At 39.2% G+C, this 16,608-nt stretch overlaps 1 protein-coding gene across 2 annotated transcripts in view; it reads left to right on the forward strand.

Moving 5' to 3' along the window:
- The window catches only part of ITIH5 (inter-alpha-trypsin inhibitor heavy chain 5), an 89,479-nt gene that overhangs the window by 42,702 nt on the left and 30,169 nt on the right, over window positions 1-16,608 (forward strand). Inside the window, exons 6-7 of one of the 2 annotated variants that reach the window (XM_036341632.1) lie at window positions 3,621-3,793; window positions 4,517-4,633. In XM_036341632.1, the coding sequence (XP_036197525.1) occupies window positions 3,621-3,793; window positions 4,517-4,633 (290 nt within the window). The remainder of the gene's footprint in view (window positions 1-3,620; window positions 3,794-4,516; window positions 4,634-16,608) is intronic. The other variant, XM_036341640.1, reaches the window with a different exon arrangement.

The raw sequence follows: 16,608 nt of genomic DNA on the forward strand, positions 1-16,608 counted from the left end.
AAATACCTAATCTGTTCTGCTATACAACTCCCAATGACTAACTTTTTAAAAAGTTGTGGTATACATAGAATAAAGTATATACATATTCTGTGTACACCTTGAGTAATTTTTACATATGTATATACCTGTATAACTACTTCCAAATCAAGACATAGAGTATTTCCACCACCCCAAAGGCTCCCTTATACTCTTTCCTAGTCAGTCCTCACCCCCCGCAAAGCTAACACTATTCTATTCCAATTGCCATGTATAAGTTGTGCTGCTCTTAAGTTTTATGTAAATGGAAAAATGGAGAATATGCACTCTTTTTATGTTACGTTTTACTCTAAATGATTGTGAAATTCAACTATTTTGTAAATAGCAGTAGTTCTTTTCTTTTTGTTGACTGTAGTATCCCAAGCTTGACATGATGTATTGTCTTACATTTAATTCTCTGGCCCTTCTCCTATTTTTAGATATTTTAGGTTCATAATAATATTAGCTAACATGACTGCTTACCATGAATCAGAATAACACTAAATACTTTACATCACTTAATCTTTTCAATAGTGTGAGTGAATCCATTTTATAGCTGAGATACCCCAGGCTCAGTAACTTGCCCAAAGTCCCATAGATAATAAGAGGTAGAGCCAGTACTACTAGTAAATGCAGGTCCTTCTCATTCATTCATGGTCCTGAGTTCTTAGGTAGTGTATTATCAAGCTGCTCACTCTTGGTGCTTTACCAGTAATCACCAATGAAATGAAAGATTGACTCCGGAGAACAGCAAATTTCCTTCTATTTCAAGGACCATTTCATTTTCAGCCTCTGTTCCTTCTTCCTGCCTACCGGTTCTAAGGTAATGTCAACCAAGCTAATGAATTGGAGGCTCGCATTTGTAGATGTGCATTGAGAAATTCCCAGCTCCTTCTTCAGATGAGCAAATCTGTTGAAAGCATGTGCTCTTCCATACAGTGGTCTTTCTACAGGAATAAACTTTCCTATTTGCTAGCTCTCTGGTCATTCCCAAAATTTCTGCCCTTGATAAGTAGAAATAATAGAAGACTAAGTTTGCTCTGTGGTTCCTGTTAAGGTTATGTTACCAGGAAACCCCTGGTTGGGCTCCGGCTGCTTGTCGCTGTGTCCAATAACAAAGGCAGGGTTGGATCATATTAGGCATTTATTGAGAAGGCTTGCCAAACAAGAAGACTGGGTGCTTACATGCATCAAATCCTGTCTTCCAGCAAGATTCAGGGGACAGCATTATAAAAAGGAAGGGGCTGGGGTGAGGAATGCAGCTATGTGCAGGCTTGAGGGTCTGCAGATGTCAGCTATTGTAATTAGTCATCAGGCAATGAGATGATGTTGATAAGATGATGGTTTGACTCCTGGTGGGTCGGCCTGACCATGTTTACCGGTTCTGCTTGCTGGATTCACAGCTGAGTCACCTCCTCAATTGCCTTGCATAGGCCTTGAAAAGGAAACTTTAAGAAAAACTTAACCCCCTATTCATATTTAAGAAACTTAACCACATATTCACATAAGTATATGTGTTCTAAGATTTAAAAAAAATATATGATTACTTTTCAGATTTATTTAGATGCTCTATCTATTAGATTATAAGTCCCCCCTATCAGTTATACCTAACTTGTTGGTGAAAAATAATTGTCTATTCTGTTGAAGGAAATGTTTAAACTTCCTTTCATTTTAATATCTAGTAAAATTTAGCAGAAGGAAGTTTATTCTTAAAAACAAATTACCATGGGTAAATTATGCCTCATTTCCTTTTTTATTTTTTTAAATAAGGATGGAAAATTCCTGGTCAGCTTTATGGTATTCACTTGAATAGATTTTAAGATAGTCAGATGCTTGACAGCAGTCTTAAGCCTGGTTTTGATTCAGTATCTAGATAAAACATCTCCACATGCACTGATGTTTATGAATTCTCTAATTTATTTTCACATTATTTATTGTGTAAACAGATCTTAAAAATTTGGATTTCTGTTGCTAAGTATATAAACATGGTGGTGTTTGGATTTGTAAAAGTGGGTAGTCTGTGAAATGATTCTTTGTTTTCTAACAGGAAGTAAAGGTCAGGGGTAAAAAATGGGATGGATTTGCTTAATGTCATCTAACTAATTTTTCTTAAATCACATAAAATACATTCATCTGTTTACCTTTCTGAAATTCTAATTTATAGCCTAAGATTCATGCTGGGAAAAGCTTTGGGAAAGTGGGGAAAGCTCTGAGAAAGTTTGTTGGGTTTTTCTGTGTTGTGTTTTTTTTGTTTGTTTGTTTTTAAGAGCTACAAACTTTCTGGACAAATAGTATGGTAGGGCAACCAAATAACTGGTGGGGGAAAGGTTTTCTTTATGGAAGAAGTCCATATGGAAGTAATGATAGAATCAGAAACCCCCTTTACAAATCTAATGAAATAGTGGGTTTAGACCAACATTATCAGCAGTTGATAATACTGTTAAGTGAAAGCTTGATGAGGAACTTCATTATGGGTGATCAGATTGCCAATACCGGAACAAACCATCAATCTTATCATCACTAAAAGTAGGCAAGTTGATATTAAGTACCTTCTGATGTGATCAAGTAGTAAGTACATCACCTATGAAGTGTTCTTGCAAATAGCATTGAACCAGAGTCTAACCAAGCCTTCAGCTCTACCTACCGGAACACAAAGAAATACAGGAGATTGAGCTGTGGTGTGAGCCTCAATAGATTAGGCTCTCAAGGGAAATTTTAAAATCCTGAGGCCCAGGCTGTGTCCCAGGCCAATTAAATGAGCTCTTGACTTGGGCATCAGTATTTTGTCTAGCTCCCCCAGATGTTACAGTACAAACCAAGGTTGGAAACCAGGGAAATAGAGCTGCTAGTTAAAAGACAGGACAAGAAAATAATCAAGAAATGCAGAATGTGAGAAACTTTGTAGGACAAATGACCAGTGTTTTATAACACATATATTAACTAGTAGTAGCAGAAAAAAGGTGAGGGTAGGTGCCACTTATAGATTAAGAGAGACTTAAGAAACATAAACCAAATGTGATGTTGGGACTTTGTTTTGATCCTAATTCCAACAAACCAAACATTCCAAGACATTTTCTAAAGAATCAGGAAAATTTTAATACAGACTGAGTATTCAGCTATAATAAGGGATTGACCATTAATTTTGTTACTTGTGATAATGGTCTTGTGGTTATGCTAAAAAAGGTTCTTACAGTTAGAGATTCACACTGAAGTATTTATGAATGAAATATGATGTCTGGGATTTGTCTTTAAAATACTCTATCAAAAAATGGTGAGGTGATACATAAAAATTGATACAAAACATTGGCAAATAGTTGATAATTATTAAAGTTGGGTGATAGGTCTATGGGGTTCATTTTACTATTCTTTCACTTTTGTGTGTTTAAAAAATTCTCATAAGAAAAGATGAAAAAGGAGGCACGAAGGTGAACTATATAACATATCTCATGCATCATGATACATTATCAGTATGAAGTCTAGGAATTTCATGTGGAAATAAACCCACCATAAAATGAAGTGTAACCTTCTGTGTCACTGTAACACAATTTCTCCCCCACAGGAAAATATTTATATATTTAGTGATTAATTATGTTTATATTTTGCAGCAGATGATGCTGGGCCCCCTCCTTCTACTGTTATCAACCAAAATGAAACTTTTGCCAAAGTCATTTTTAAGCCTAGTGTGGTTCAACAAGCAAGGATTGCCCAGAACGGCGTTCTGGGAGATTTCATCATTAGATATGATGTCAATAGGGAACAGAGCATTGGGGACATCCAGGTAAGGGGTTTGTTGCTACTATTTTATGTTAGTTGCTTAATACTTTTACTTAGACTCAGAACTAGGGATTTCAATACATATCTAAAGGACAGGGGATTTTCTGATTCTTAGGAAATATGTTTTAACCCAAAATGTGTCTCCAAGGAGACTAGTGGTACTCCCTAGCTGGAGGCTGAGGGTATCTGTTTCCTGCTGCAGTAATCTGGAGAGCAAGTGAAATCTACAGTTTTCCCTGTGCTATGTTAGATGGCATTAGAATTTTAGTTCTTCTTAAGTTTTAATTAAAAGAGACTGGTCCCTGACTCATTTCCATTTAGGTTTTATTGCTCCAGAGACAGGGTGGGAATATTAAAATGTATTAATGTGCACCCAGAATGTGGACAACCTCCTTGACATCTCAATTTGTAAGATGCTTGGTAAAAACCAGATAATTAAGGAAGCAGGATTCTCAAGTGGCAAGAGGCAGAAGAGGACAATTCAAATCAAATTAGTCAACATAGCCAATAAGATGTGAAGGGTTGATTTTATCCTTATACAGATTAAATTAGCAGTGGGTTCTTTTGGAAGGATCAAGGCACTGAGTACTTTTGCTCTGGGTGTGGAATCTGACCAGAGACACTGTTTCATGCTATCTCTGATGTTTAAAAGTTCCATAGACTGTCCATTTTAGTTTTTCTACCTATTCTGGATACTATCATTTTTACTTTCTTTTCCCTGCACCAGGTTCTAAATGAGTATTTTGTGCACTACTTTGCCCCCAAAGACCTTCCTCCTTTACCCAAGAATGTGGTATTTGTGCTTGACAGCAGTGCCTCCATGGTAGGAACCAAACTCCGGCAGGTGAGTGAGTGCCAAATGCCCATTTTTTCCTCTCTCAGTTTTGCCTGGGACAATGATGTGGATAAAAATTAACTGATGCCAAATGTCTGCTTTATCATCCAGCTGTTGCTGCCTATAGAGGACATTCCTGATCTGGTTCAGTTAAACCATTGACATAAATTATCATTTCCACATGGTGGTTTTCAGAGAACAGGGGACTTGCTATAGAAATACCTTTAAATAAAGGGGACTGGCAGAGTGGATAATGTGAATGGGACAGGACTATACTATGAGAGCTACTCAACAGCACCATTGTTGGTGGAATGATTCTATTTGGTAATGATGTCCTTTTAGAACAATGGAATAGGTTAATCGGCAGTCCCCTTGACCTATTCTTAGAGCAAAGGACTTGTACCTTAATAATTCAGGACTGATATTCTCACAATATTTAGCATGTATATTAAAATTCTAGGGATGGAAGGGACATCAAGGGGACATGTAGTCTATACTGAAAATTTTCATTAATTTGAAAATACAACTATTTACATTTTTTTTTTACAAACCACTTATCTTATTCTAGTATCCTAAATATCAGAAATTTGCATTTATAATGTATTTTCAACTCACATAACACAAGACAGAAAAAGCTCTTGACTGCCAGAACAATTAATATTTCTGATGAGCTATTGTACATATTTTCTCTGTTATTACTTATAAATGGTTTCTTTGGCCATTTGTATTTTTAAATCATGCAGTATAATATATTGATCTTCTCTTAATAGCATTTGATTTTCCTTTATCCCCAAATAGTAAAAAAATGTATTCCAAAATGTGATATAAAGATTGGGTTTAACTATTTTCCTTTAGAGGATAGTCAAATATAATTTCCAACTAATATAGGGGGAAGATAACCTCACCTGGAAGTCAGCTTCTTGTGGTTCTTCAAAATCATATTCTTGAACAGATTCCAGCTGCTGATGCCTCCATTTTTATTGCTTCTCTTCCTTTTCACATCTCTGACCTTCCATCTGAGGTTATTTTTCTTTGCCTGAAGAACACTCATTGGTCTCTTTTAAAATATAGGTCTACTGGTAAAGAATTTTCTCAGCATTTGTTTGTCTGGACATTATTGATTTCACTCCCATTGTTGAAGGATATTTTTATTGGTATGAATTCTAGGTTGACAGTGATCTTCTTTCAGTCCATTGAAGAGAGATTCCACTATCTTGATGTTGAAAAGTCATTTATATTTTTAACTGTTGTTTCTTTAAAGGTCACTTTTATTGTCAACTTCTTTTAAGAATTTTCTTTTTGTCTTTAGTTTTCTATTGTTTTAATATGATGGTTCTAGGTGTGAATTTCTTCTTATTTTTTTATTCCTGAAGTTCCTAGGACTTCATGAATTTGTGGATTCATAGGAAAATCCCCAGCTATTTTTCTGAGATTGCTTTGTCTTAACTTTTCCTTCTGGGATTCCAATGCTAGGTTTCTCTCTCCACATCCTCTATGTTTGCCATGCTCTCTTCTATTTATTCCAACTTTTGCTTTTCCATATTTCATTCCAAACCTATCTTTCAGGCCACAAATTATTTCTTCAGGTATGTTTGATCCACTGTTAAACGAATCCATTGAGTAATTTCAGTCATTACATGTTTTTCAGTTATAGAATTTCCATTTGGTTCTTTTTCAAATCTGCTGTCACTTTTTAGACTGTTCAGTTATTTTTCAAAATTTTTAATTAAAAGAAATCTCAAGCACAGTAAACATAGTTATTTGAAAGTCTGTACTTTGTTATTCTAAACTTTGGAGATTCTTAAGAGTTGTTTTTATTGTTTCTCATCTCTCATTTTGTGACTGGTTATCTTTGATTGCATGATGGACATTATATTTAGAAAACTGTGTGTAGAAATATTTTGCGGCCTAAGATGAAGATCTATGCCTCTAGAGAAAGTTTTGGTTTATTTCTGTCGGCCATCAGAGAAAATTATAATCTGGGATTATTTTAGCCAATTTTTAGGGCTTGAGTTTTTTTCTGGGTGGCCCAAATGGCTCAAAGCTAGATTGCACTCCTTACAAAAGCTGGTTTATTTCTGTTTTGCACAAAGTATAGAAGGTTTACTAGAACACCTATCATTTGATGGGCTTTGGATCTCAACTTTTGAATTTATAAACTACAAAATGCTCAGCCTTTCAGATACCTCTTTGGCGCTGAGCCCACCTCTTTACATTTTATGTTCTTCCAGATGTTTTTTTCTTACTGTTTATTACTTCTCTGATAGAATTTTTTTTTAAATACTCTGAAGAATTTTTTAAAAAATAGACATTTTATTTAGCATTTTTAGTTATTATCAATGGAAAGATTGAGGTAGATTTTCTTTATGGGCACAATGTCCCAAAGTTTTATTCACGCATAGTGAAGCATTCTTTTGTAGTGGTTGATTATTTATCGACTAGTGGCCCAGTGCATGAAATCTGTGCACATTAAAAGGGAATTAATTAGAAAAAAATATTTAATATTGCTATTCACATCCCCCGGCCCTGCACTGGGCAGGGAGGCAACCTCACGTCCCAGGCCGGCGCAAGTCTCCACCCACCAATGCTACAAGTCCCCTTGCACGCAGCCTCCTGGTGTTTGGTCGTTACGGTGTCATGGCATGATGACCATTTGCATATTAGCCTTTTATTATTATAATGATATCTGGCACAACTTTTTGATTATTATGTGTGATAAATTCCTGGAAATGTAATCATCCAGCCCAGGAGCCTTATTATTTGCTACATCCTGTCAGACTGTCTCCAGAAATGCTGTCCCCTATACTCCGCAGCAGTGCTATCAGCTGTCTGTTTCATCACACCCTCTCCAGTGCTGAATATTGTGATTTTTTAAACGTTCCAGGTACCTTTCCTTTGCAATTACTTGATTACCTTTGAAGTTAACTTTTCTCATGTATATTAGTTACTTTATTTCTTCTTTAGTTTAAGGTCGTTGCACGCTCATATTCTGCTTTGATTAATCCTATTTTGTTTGAGTTCATGGGAAGCAATAGCAGCTTCCATGGAAGAAAGTGGGGGGCGAGAGGGGAGATAGTGGAGCTGGACCAGATGTGGTTGGCAATGGCTCCTGTTAAAGGTTAGATTGGAGGTGAGGGGGTTAAGGAAGGTGTTAGGTTCTGAGACTGAAATGTTAGGGTGAGGGCGCGCAGTCAAAGGTCACCATTTGGGAGGTTGGGCCCCTGGGGTCCGGTGGGGAGGATGAGGATCAGACCCGGGTTTGGTGAGGGATGCAGGAGGTCTAGCTAGGAAGGCCCGTGGGTCTGGGTGGCTCCTTGGATTCAGGCACCCATAGTCCAGGCCCTGCAAGAGCCAGACGGACCTGCAGCTTCAGCTCTGGCCGTGCTGCAGGGGCTGTGGGGTGTCACATGGCCCCCAAGCCTGTACCTCCTTGCTTCTAAGCTGGGCGTGTGCCCCTCTTTATAGAAACTGCCTGAGCGGCCCCTCTAGGTGACATCACCTGGTGAGGCCATCAGTGGGCATGTGCCACACAGCCTGATGCTGCATGGGCTGGGGGAGACTTTATGGGAGGAGGTCCTCTGTCCCTTAACCCCACCACCACAGGCCCAGAGCCCTCATCCCTGCTCATGTGGTCGTCTGTAACCGGCACCCAAAGGCCGGGGTGGGGGCAGGGGGTTCCCATAGCATCAGAAACCACTCATCCCAAGGGTCCCACAGTCTCAGTGTTGCCACATGACTGCATGGCCTCGATGTTATGATGCCAGTTTTGCACCTTAAACTCTTAAATTAACTGCAAGGACAGCCTTCCTCTTCGTCCTCCCGGGACTCACAGTTCTGTTGCATATGCTCCTTTCAAAGGGCAGTTTCTAGCTCTTGGCCATGTGGGGTGTTGCTGACTTTTCATTCTAGGTTTGCACGTGGGGCATCCTGAATTCTGTGAGGATAGTGACTCTGTCTGTTCTACAGCAAGCCTGTGAGCGAATAAATATGATCCCCATTTTACACCTACTCTCAGACTGTAGTAACATTTCCCCAAGTGGGACTGGATCCTATAAACCAATTCCCACGCTCCACTACACTGAATAAGAATGAGGATCTGAGCTCACCTTTCACATGAGGAGCCAATGAGGCAGCCTCACGTCCCTGGCTGGGCACCGGGCTGGGAGGCAGCCTCATGTACCAGGTGGTGCAAGTCCCCGCCCCCTTCCCCAACATTGCAAGTCCCTGCCCACCCATGCCTGAAGGGCGTGCAATCTGCTGATCGGTCGTTACGTGACGGAGTCCCAACCAATTTGCATATTACCCTATTATAAGTATAGATTTGAGAGGCCTTGCAGCCTTTCCATATTTACGAAGTACTCTAAATTTCTTTGCTTTATGTACCCCAAATTCTAAAGTGTCATTGTTGGCTAAGTTGTTTTTGTGCTTTTCTTAGCTGGATAATAGATATTGATAAATTTTAAGACCACTATTGGTCACAGAATACAGTATTAATTAGGTCTTGCATCTGACCCAGTATGATAATTCCCATTTGGATTTTGAATCAAATAATAGCTACTGAGTGGGTACCATCTACTAGATTTCCCCATGTATCTCATTAAATTTCCATGCACCTATTAAAATTCAGGTTTTTTGTGGGTCGCGACCCTTTCACAGGGTCGCCTAAGACCATCAGAAAACACATATATAATTACATATTGTTTTTGTGATTAATCACTATGCTTTAATTATGTTCAATTTGTAACAATGAAATTGGGGGTCACCACAACATGAAGAACTGTATTAAAGGGTCGAGGCATTAGGAAGGTTGAGAACCACTGCATTAGAGGGAGGCAGCACAGAGAGAGTGCTGCCTCTCTCTGTATTCATGTCTATAAAGCATTTTTAAAAAAATAAATAAATAAAATAAAATAAAATAAATAAAAATTTTTTTTCTTTAGTATAATGGCCTTCATGAGGGCAGGGTTTGGGTTTCCTCTGAGAAAAACAATTTGATGAAGATAGTGATGATTGAAGTTACTGCAACCAAATATTTTGGTTACTACCACCAAATATTTTGTATTTTGATATTTTTACTTAGCATCATATTGTGAATACATCTAACATTGTTAAATATTTTTTAAACCTGATTTTAATGGCCACAGGGCAGTACTACTTAATAGAACCTTCTATGGGAAGGGGAATGTAGTATATCTGTGCTATCCAATATGATAGCCACTAGTCATATATGGCTGTTAGCACTTGAAATGTGACTAGTATAACTGAGGAACTGCATTTTTAATTTTATTTAACTTTAATACATTTGAATTTAAATAGCCAGACGTGGCTGCTGGTCGCCATATTGGACAGTAAAGCTGAAGAGCATTTACTCACTCCACCACCCATGAGAGACTTTTAAGTTATTTCTGTTTTTTTGCCGTTATAAACAGCATTGGGATGACTATCTTTACATAGAAATCCTTGACCACATGCCCCAACATTTTCTTAAGTTAGATTCTTAGAATTGGGGCAAATAATGCCAACTCATTTGTGGTTTTTACAAATATTACAAAAACATTTTTAGAAAGGCTGTGAAAATTTATAACTTTTAAAACTCTTACCAGACTAAGAATTTCAAATGGATTAAGCAGTGAACAGTAATAAATGAGCCTTACTCTACAATATATAAGAATATATAGGTGTATATTTAACTAGTTTTAAAGTAGAGAAAGCCTCTTTCTAAGCCTAAAAGCAATGAAAGCAACTAAAAAGGAAAAAAAAAAAACTTAACAACTTTACCTACATAAAAATTATAAACTTTTGTTTTAAGTTAAAACAAAAATTAACAAAAGATGGAAAAAATTATGTAGCAAAACTTTAATATATAAAGAGCAATGGGAGTTTATCTTTAATATATAAAGAGTTATTCCAGATCAATAAAAATAACCTTGTATAAGAAAATGGTCAAAGAAGATGAAACACTTTACCAGTAAGAAATAAGAAGATTAGTAAGATTATGAAAAAGAGTCAATTATATTAGTAACTAAAGAAATGCAAATTTTAAAAATACTATTTTTATATCATCAAACTTTAAATAATATAAATTATAATGACAATTTCTGTAGTATCTATTTCAGAGCTCAAAAAAAATTTACATTATTTCCCAATAAACATTAAGAAAACACCAAAATGGTAAAAATGCATGGTCAGTTCTACTGCAACTTCACACAAAGACCATTAGTCACCCAAAGCCACAGCAGCTCTTTAGGTGCCTTGCTGGGGTCCAACCCCAGCAGGTCCAGGGGTCCCCAAAGGTGTGGACGGAGTCGGCGAAGAAGGAATGACACGGAGACAGCGTTCAGTTGATCAGCAGCCTAGCCAGGATCTCTAGCCAAGTTCTGGTCAGGATCTCCAGCGAAGTTCTGGTTAGGATCTCCAGCCAGGTTCTGTGTCCATGTTCTCTTGCTAGGTTCTCCAGCCAGGTTCTCCAGGTTCTCCAGCCATGTTCAGTCACCAGGCTCTAGTCAGGTTCTCTTGCCATGTTCTATCCAGGTTCTGTAGCCAGGTTCTGTCTCTAGGTTCTTCAGCCAGGTTTTCTTGCTAGGTTCTGTCTCTAGGTTCTGTGGCCAGTTTCTGTCCAGGATCTTTTGCCATGTTCTCTCTCTAGGTTCTGTCTTCAGTTTCTGTCCAGGATCTTTTGCCATGTTCTCTCCAGCGAAGTTCTTCTGTCTCTAGGTTCTGTGTAGGTTCTGTGTCTAGGTTCTGAGTTTCTGTGTCCTGTTGTCTTGTTACATCTGTATTTATACCAGTTGATTCCAATCCTATCAATCTCTATTCCAAAGGTTAGGGCGTTTCTTATCTCCATTCCAGGGAGTAAAGATTATGTAGCTTAAGCATGATTGTTCGTAGTTAAAGTGATTAATTACCCGCCTGGCACTTAAGGGGTTTTATTCCCTCCCTAACTTCAGGGGAAAATCCCTACCTGGGGAAACAACCTTTCTCAGAGAGGTGACCTTGGTTAAAACACATAGTGCCAAGAAGGTGAGCAAACATATTAAGAACAGTATGCCATATATGCCAGGTCCCTTGAAACAGCAAGGATGGACCGGCTCCCGGCAGTGCCTGAGTTATTTCAGGGTTTAACCTCCAACCCAATCCATACCAGTGCACAAGGTCTCCTTCCACTTCTGATGGGAGAACTACCAATATTTAATTTTACTAAATAAACTCCAGAGAGATAAATCCTGTCCCAAGTTGTACAGAGAAATACCAATGAACTAAATTGAGGTCTCCTAGACTTACCATTAATGATATAATACTTTGAGTAATTCTTAAAAATATGGCATGGAACATTTTGAACATGCTAGACATTGTGCTAGGGGTATTACATGAATTATTGAATAAAATGATATTTAATTTCTATAACAACTTGGTTGTAAAAACGGAGGGTTTGCAAAGGTAGATACTCAGTAGTACATGGCAGGGGGAGATTTCAAAGCCAGGTTTGACTCTGAAGTTCATAAATCAAATCACAAGACTACGGAGTCTCAGTGCAAGCAGTGGTGTGAGGAAGCAGCCCTCTGTATGCAATGATAGAAGTACAAATGAGTACAGGGTCAGTGTAGTTTGACATTTCAAAACCCAACTGAGAAGGCTGCCTTTCAGGAGTGATTTCCTTGCATTGTGCAAGAGCATTGTAATGCTAGATGTCACTCCTTTGTTATTCTCCCCTCTTCCTTCATTCCTGGATATTAAAATCCCATTCCTTGCTAGGCACTGAAAGTCTGGCATGTACTCTGCTGGCTTCTAAGCTACAGCATGGCCTCTTTCCAGGAGAACTACCCAAGAACAGCCAAGCACATGTCAGAAGCCTCTACGCAATTTCTAATGCTCATCGCTGCCTTGAGTGGTTTTGAAAACTGCTGACTATTTTAACAGCTCTCCGCTTCTCTAAGGCCACAGCACTGAGTGAAAAGCTTAGTTGGCTCTCTGCAGACTTTTGTATGCAATATCATGTCCACTGGTGAAGAGGAAAATTTGGCAACATCAGAAATTAGTCATAAGTCCCCTCAAATGCTATGAAGGCTCATTCACTGTTATACTGGAAGTTCTTGGCTCCACTCATCTCTGATAGGCTTGAAATACTTTACTGTACTCATCATAATGTAGGTCATAGTTGGTATTTAATAATTATGTGAACAATAGATTTATATATTTTGTAAAGATCATATAACCTTAAAATGTATGCACAGTAAAGAGTATCCCAGTGCCTGGGAGCACCCAAAGCTGTGTGCATCTGGCGTTTTCTGGTTCTAATCTCAGTGGGAATGTGAGCCTGGAAGCCAGACTTAACCAGCTGGGGGACAGATACCTCCCTGACAGCCACACCCTCCTCCCCGCCCCCAAGTTGCTGCACATGGCTTGGCTCTGTTGGCTCTGTTTTCTTTCCCATGTGCTTTTGCTGATGAATGTGCTATGGTGCTAGTAGGGTCAGGCAATATTTCTGCCTCCCAACTTGAGTTTGTAAAGCTTCTCAGTAAGAAGGGAACTGAGAAGAGCAACAACAACAACAAAATGTGATAGGGCAGAACTTTTATTGTTAGTTGGATTTTTAAAGCAACTAACCAGCAAACACACATGTCCTCGGGAACATTAAGGAGAATACATGTCTATTAGGTGCGTTTTTCCTTGATCAAGGTTTACATGTTCGTCTCTTTCTTTTTCCTAATCTGTATAAGTAGCTCTACTACTTTCATCTGCATATTAAGGATCTTGGCTAAGGGTCCCTCTTTGGCAACCCAGCAGGGACTAATGCATCCTTTACCAGATGCCTTCATGTTGTAACTTTCACAGACTCATTCTCATCATCTGTGCCACTCTCTGCCAATTCTAGATTCCTGTGTAGCTTTTGGAAGGTTATCTTCCTTCCTCCATTTAATTTAGTCAACAGTTTTAGAGGGTAAAGAGCAAGCGTAAAGTTTCATATCCGTAACTGCCAAATTGCAGTCAGGGGAAACGGGAACTGGATGGAGAAGTGCCACCTGAATGGTGCTGTGTTTCCTGCACTGGCTTATCTCATGCTTCAGGGCGCCAGTGTCTTCTTCACTGTCCAAAATTGGGCTTCCAATTTCACAGCTATTGGACATGCTCTATGTAGCCTGACAGGCAAACAGTCTATAAACTCTATGGATTTGGGCACCTTCTTGTTTTTTATCATCATGGTACATATCTCCAGATCCTATACAGTAGGTGATGATGTTAGTTAAAAAACATCCCAGCACATAAACATTAAATGTCACATGCATTTTTAAGGCGCAGGAGATGCCATTGAGGGACTAGAACATTCCAAGCACTCTAAAAGTTTGGCATACATGTTTCATGTAATCTTTCAGCAATCCAATGAAATGTTATTCCTGCTTATAAATGAGAAGGTGATGGGCAGGAAGGTGCCACACTATGCTAAAATACACAAAGTTATAAGTAGAAAAATTCATAGTCATGCCTACTCTACCCCACTCTAAAGCTCTTCACCATACATTCTGCACTGTAAACTCTAACATAACTTCAGACCACCTGTTAAGCTGCCAGGCTCTACCTGTTCTTATGCCAAGTGACATGATGTGGAGTGCTGCCCATCTCAGTGAGTGCACACAGAAGTGAGCTGCCCTGAGAGGCCTCAGCCAGCAGCTCGGTGTTGTGAAAAGTGAATGGACCTGTTCTGTGCTGATGCACACAATTAACTATTAGCATTTATTGTTTAATGTTAAGCACCGTGGGCATGTACAGGGATGCAGACTTCTTTCCCCTTTATGATTTGGATTGGAGAGCTGAATGCCAGCATGGTGATGGCGCAGGTGTAGAGTGCAGATGAGGTGGGTGACTGTGAGGTCTAATGATGTCTAATGGTATATTCATCCTAGCTGCCCTCTTCCAGAGCAGGTGGATCTGCCACATTTTGAAAGGGAGGATGCTGGAATAGGAATAGGATATGGAGAAAGTAGCTTGAAGTGATAGGGAACAAAGGGAGGCAGTCTGAGGTCCACTGAGGCACCCGGAAGAATTCCAGACAATGACAGCAGAACCTAGAAGGGCCTGAGGGAGTTGTGGTTTGGTCAGGAGGCAAAAGCTCCCTGAACAGATGGAGGAGCTCAGCAGAGGAGGGGTGCAAGCATAACAAACGAGATCGATCATGTCTAAGACATTTGGAGGGCCTCTGGAGGTAGGCACTACATGGCTATCGTACATATAAAAATGGACAACATAAGGTTTGGGCACTCCTGCATCGCCTTTCCAGATCACAGGCTTTGTATGCATCTGACAGCATGGCTCCAGTTGGCAACTGAAATGTCCAGCTTCCCCCGTTTGGATTTCTAGAACAGGGTCAGCAAACTTTTTCTGAAAGGGCAGAGAGTAAAATATCTTAATCTTTGCAAGCTAAATGGTCTCTGTCATCACTACTCAGCTCTGCTATTGTAGCACAAAGATAGCCATAAGCAATTAACAAAGAAATGGGTGTGTTATGTTCCATTAAACTGTGTTTGTTACTAAGAGGCAGTAGTCTGGATTTGTCCCCCAGGCCATAGTTTGCTGGTCTAGAGTGATAACTGTTTGTTATATGCCTAGAGATCATTTCAGTTGATGGTATTTATTCTCATCTACTGAGCTGCTCTTGTCCAAACATTGCTACTTAGTAGATGTATTTTAGAAATACATTGCAAAATACAGATCTGGGACTTGGGGTGGTGAACAGCAGGCAATAGGGAAAACTGTTGTTTTTTGACTCTGACTCAGAATATGAGGAAATAAATGATGGACAGAGGACACACTATTTTTCCCTGAGGCCACCAGTGAAAACTTGGATTTTTTTGTTTAAAGAATTTGCTTTTTAATGATTATAATATACATTATTTAAAATAAATTGGAGGTACCCATTCAGAATTTTTTGTTGAGGCAGTTAAGGTTTACCCAAATGAGGTTATGTTTAAAAAATGTTGAGGATCTCTGAATGAAGGCTTTATGTGGCTCTCACAGAAGGAAGAAATGAACAATGTAGAGCTTTGAATACTCCTGCTTTATCTGTCCAGGTTGCAGACCTTGTTTTCAGCTTCTGAAACCATCGAAGAGCCTAGCTTCCCCTTTCAAATGGCTTCCTAATTTTGCACTCGTCTGGAATGGAGATGGGCAGAATTTCTCTGTACAGGGCTAGATAGGGCCCCAAAGGAAACTTTGGCTACAAGTAACAAGGAGATAAACTGTATAAATCAAAGAGAATCGAATGAGATAACAAATGTGGAAGTGCTTATCAGAATGTCTGAAAGCGGAGTCATTCCTGGGACGCCATCCCCTTGGCTGGCTGATTGAAACTGGCTGATTGAAATTCCTAAGAGCTGCCATGCCGATATGGCAGCCACCTCTTCTCTTCCTCAGGACACCTGACACCTCAGGACGCCTTCAGATTCTCAAAGAATGCAGTAAATATTGATTATGTGCTATGGGATAGGTACTAGGTGTAGGAGATACAAAGATAAATAAAAGTCACAACCTTTCCTATCAGGAGGTCTGGAGGAAAAGGAAAGTCATGTGAAAATCATAGGCAACGTGCTACTATGACAGAGATATAGTCAAGGCACATTGGGAGTGCTGACCTATTGTTTTTATGGGTAGAGTAGGGAAATGATTCTCAGAAGAGGGGATAGTTGAGTGAGTCTGTGGTATTTTAAAAGTTAGTCAAGTGGGAAGGATAAGAAGGGGGGAGAATGGCTAGCATGTGCAGAAACATGGAGGCAGGAGAGAGTGACATACAAGAAAAGCATCATATTTAAGTCACTTTAATTAAGGAGCTTAGGATTTTGCTGCAAAAAGAAACATGGAACACTCATAGGTTAGTCAAATCCAACCTGCCACGTAGACGGTGGGAAGAATTTTAGTGAGGGGAAAGAGCTTGAGGTAGTCAGCAAAAGGTTTATGATGGAGGTTGACATAGAAACTGGTTTTTGAAGATGGGA

Source organism: Myotis myotis, unplaced genomic scaffold, assembly GCF_014108235.1.
Source record: "Myotis myotis isolate mMyoMyo1 unplaced genomic scaffold, mMyoMyo1.p scaffold_m19_p_1, whole genome shotgun sequence".
NCBI classification, from domain to species: Eukaryota; Metazoa; Chordata; class Mammalia; order Chiroptera; family Vespertilionidae; genus Myotis; species Myotis myotis.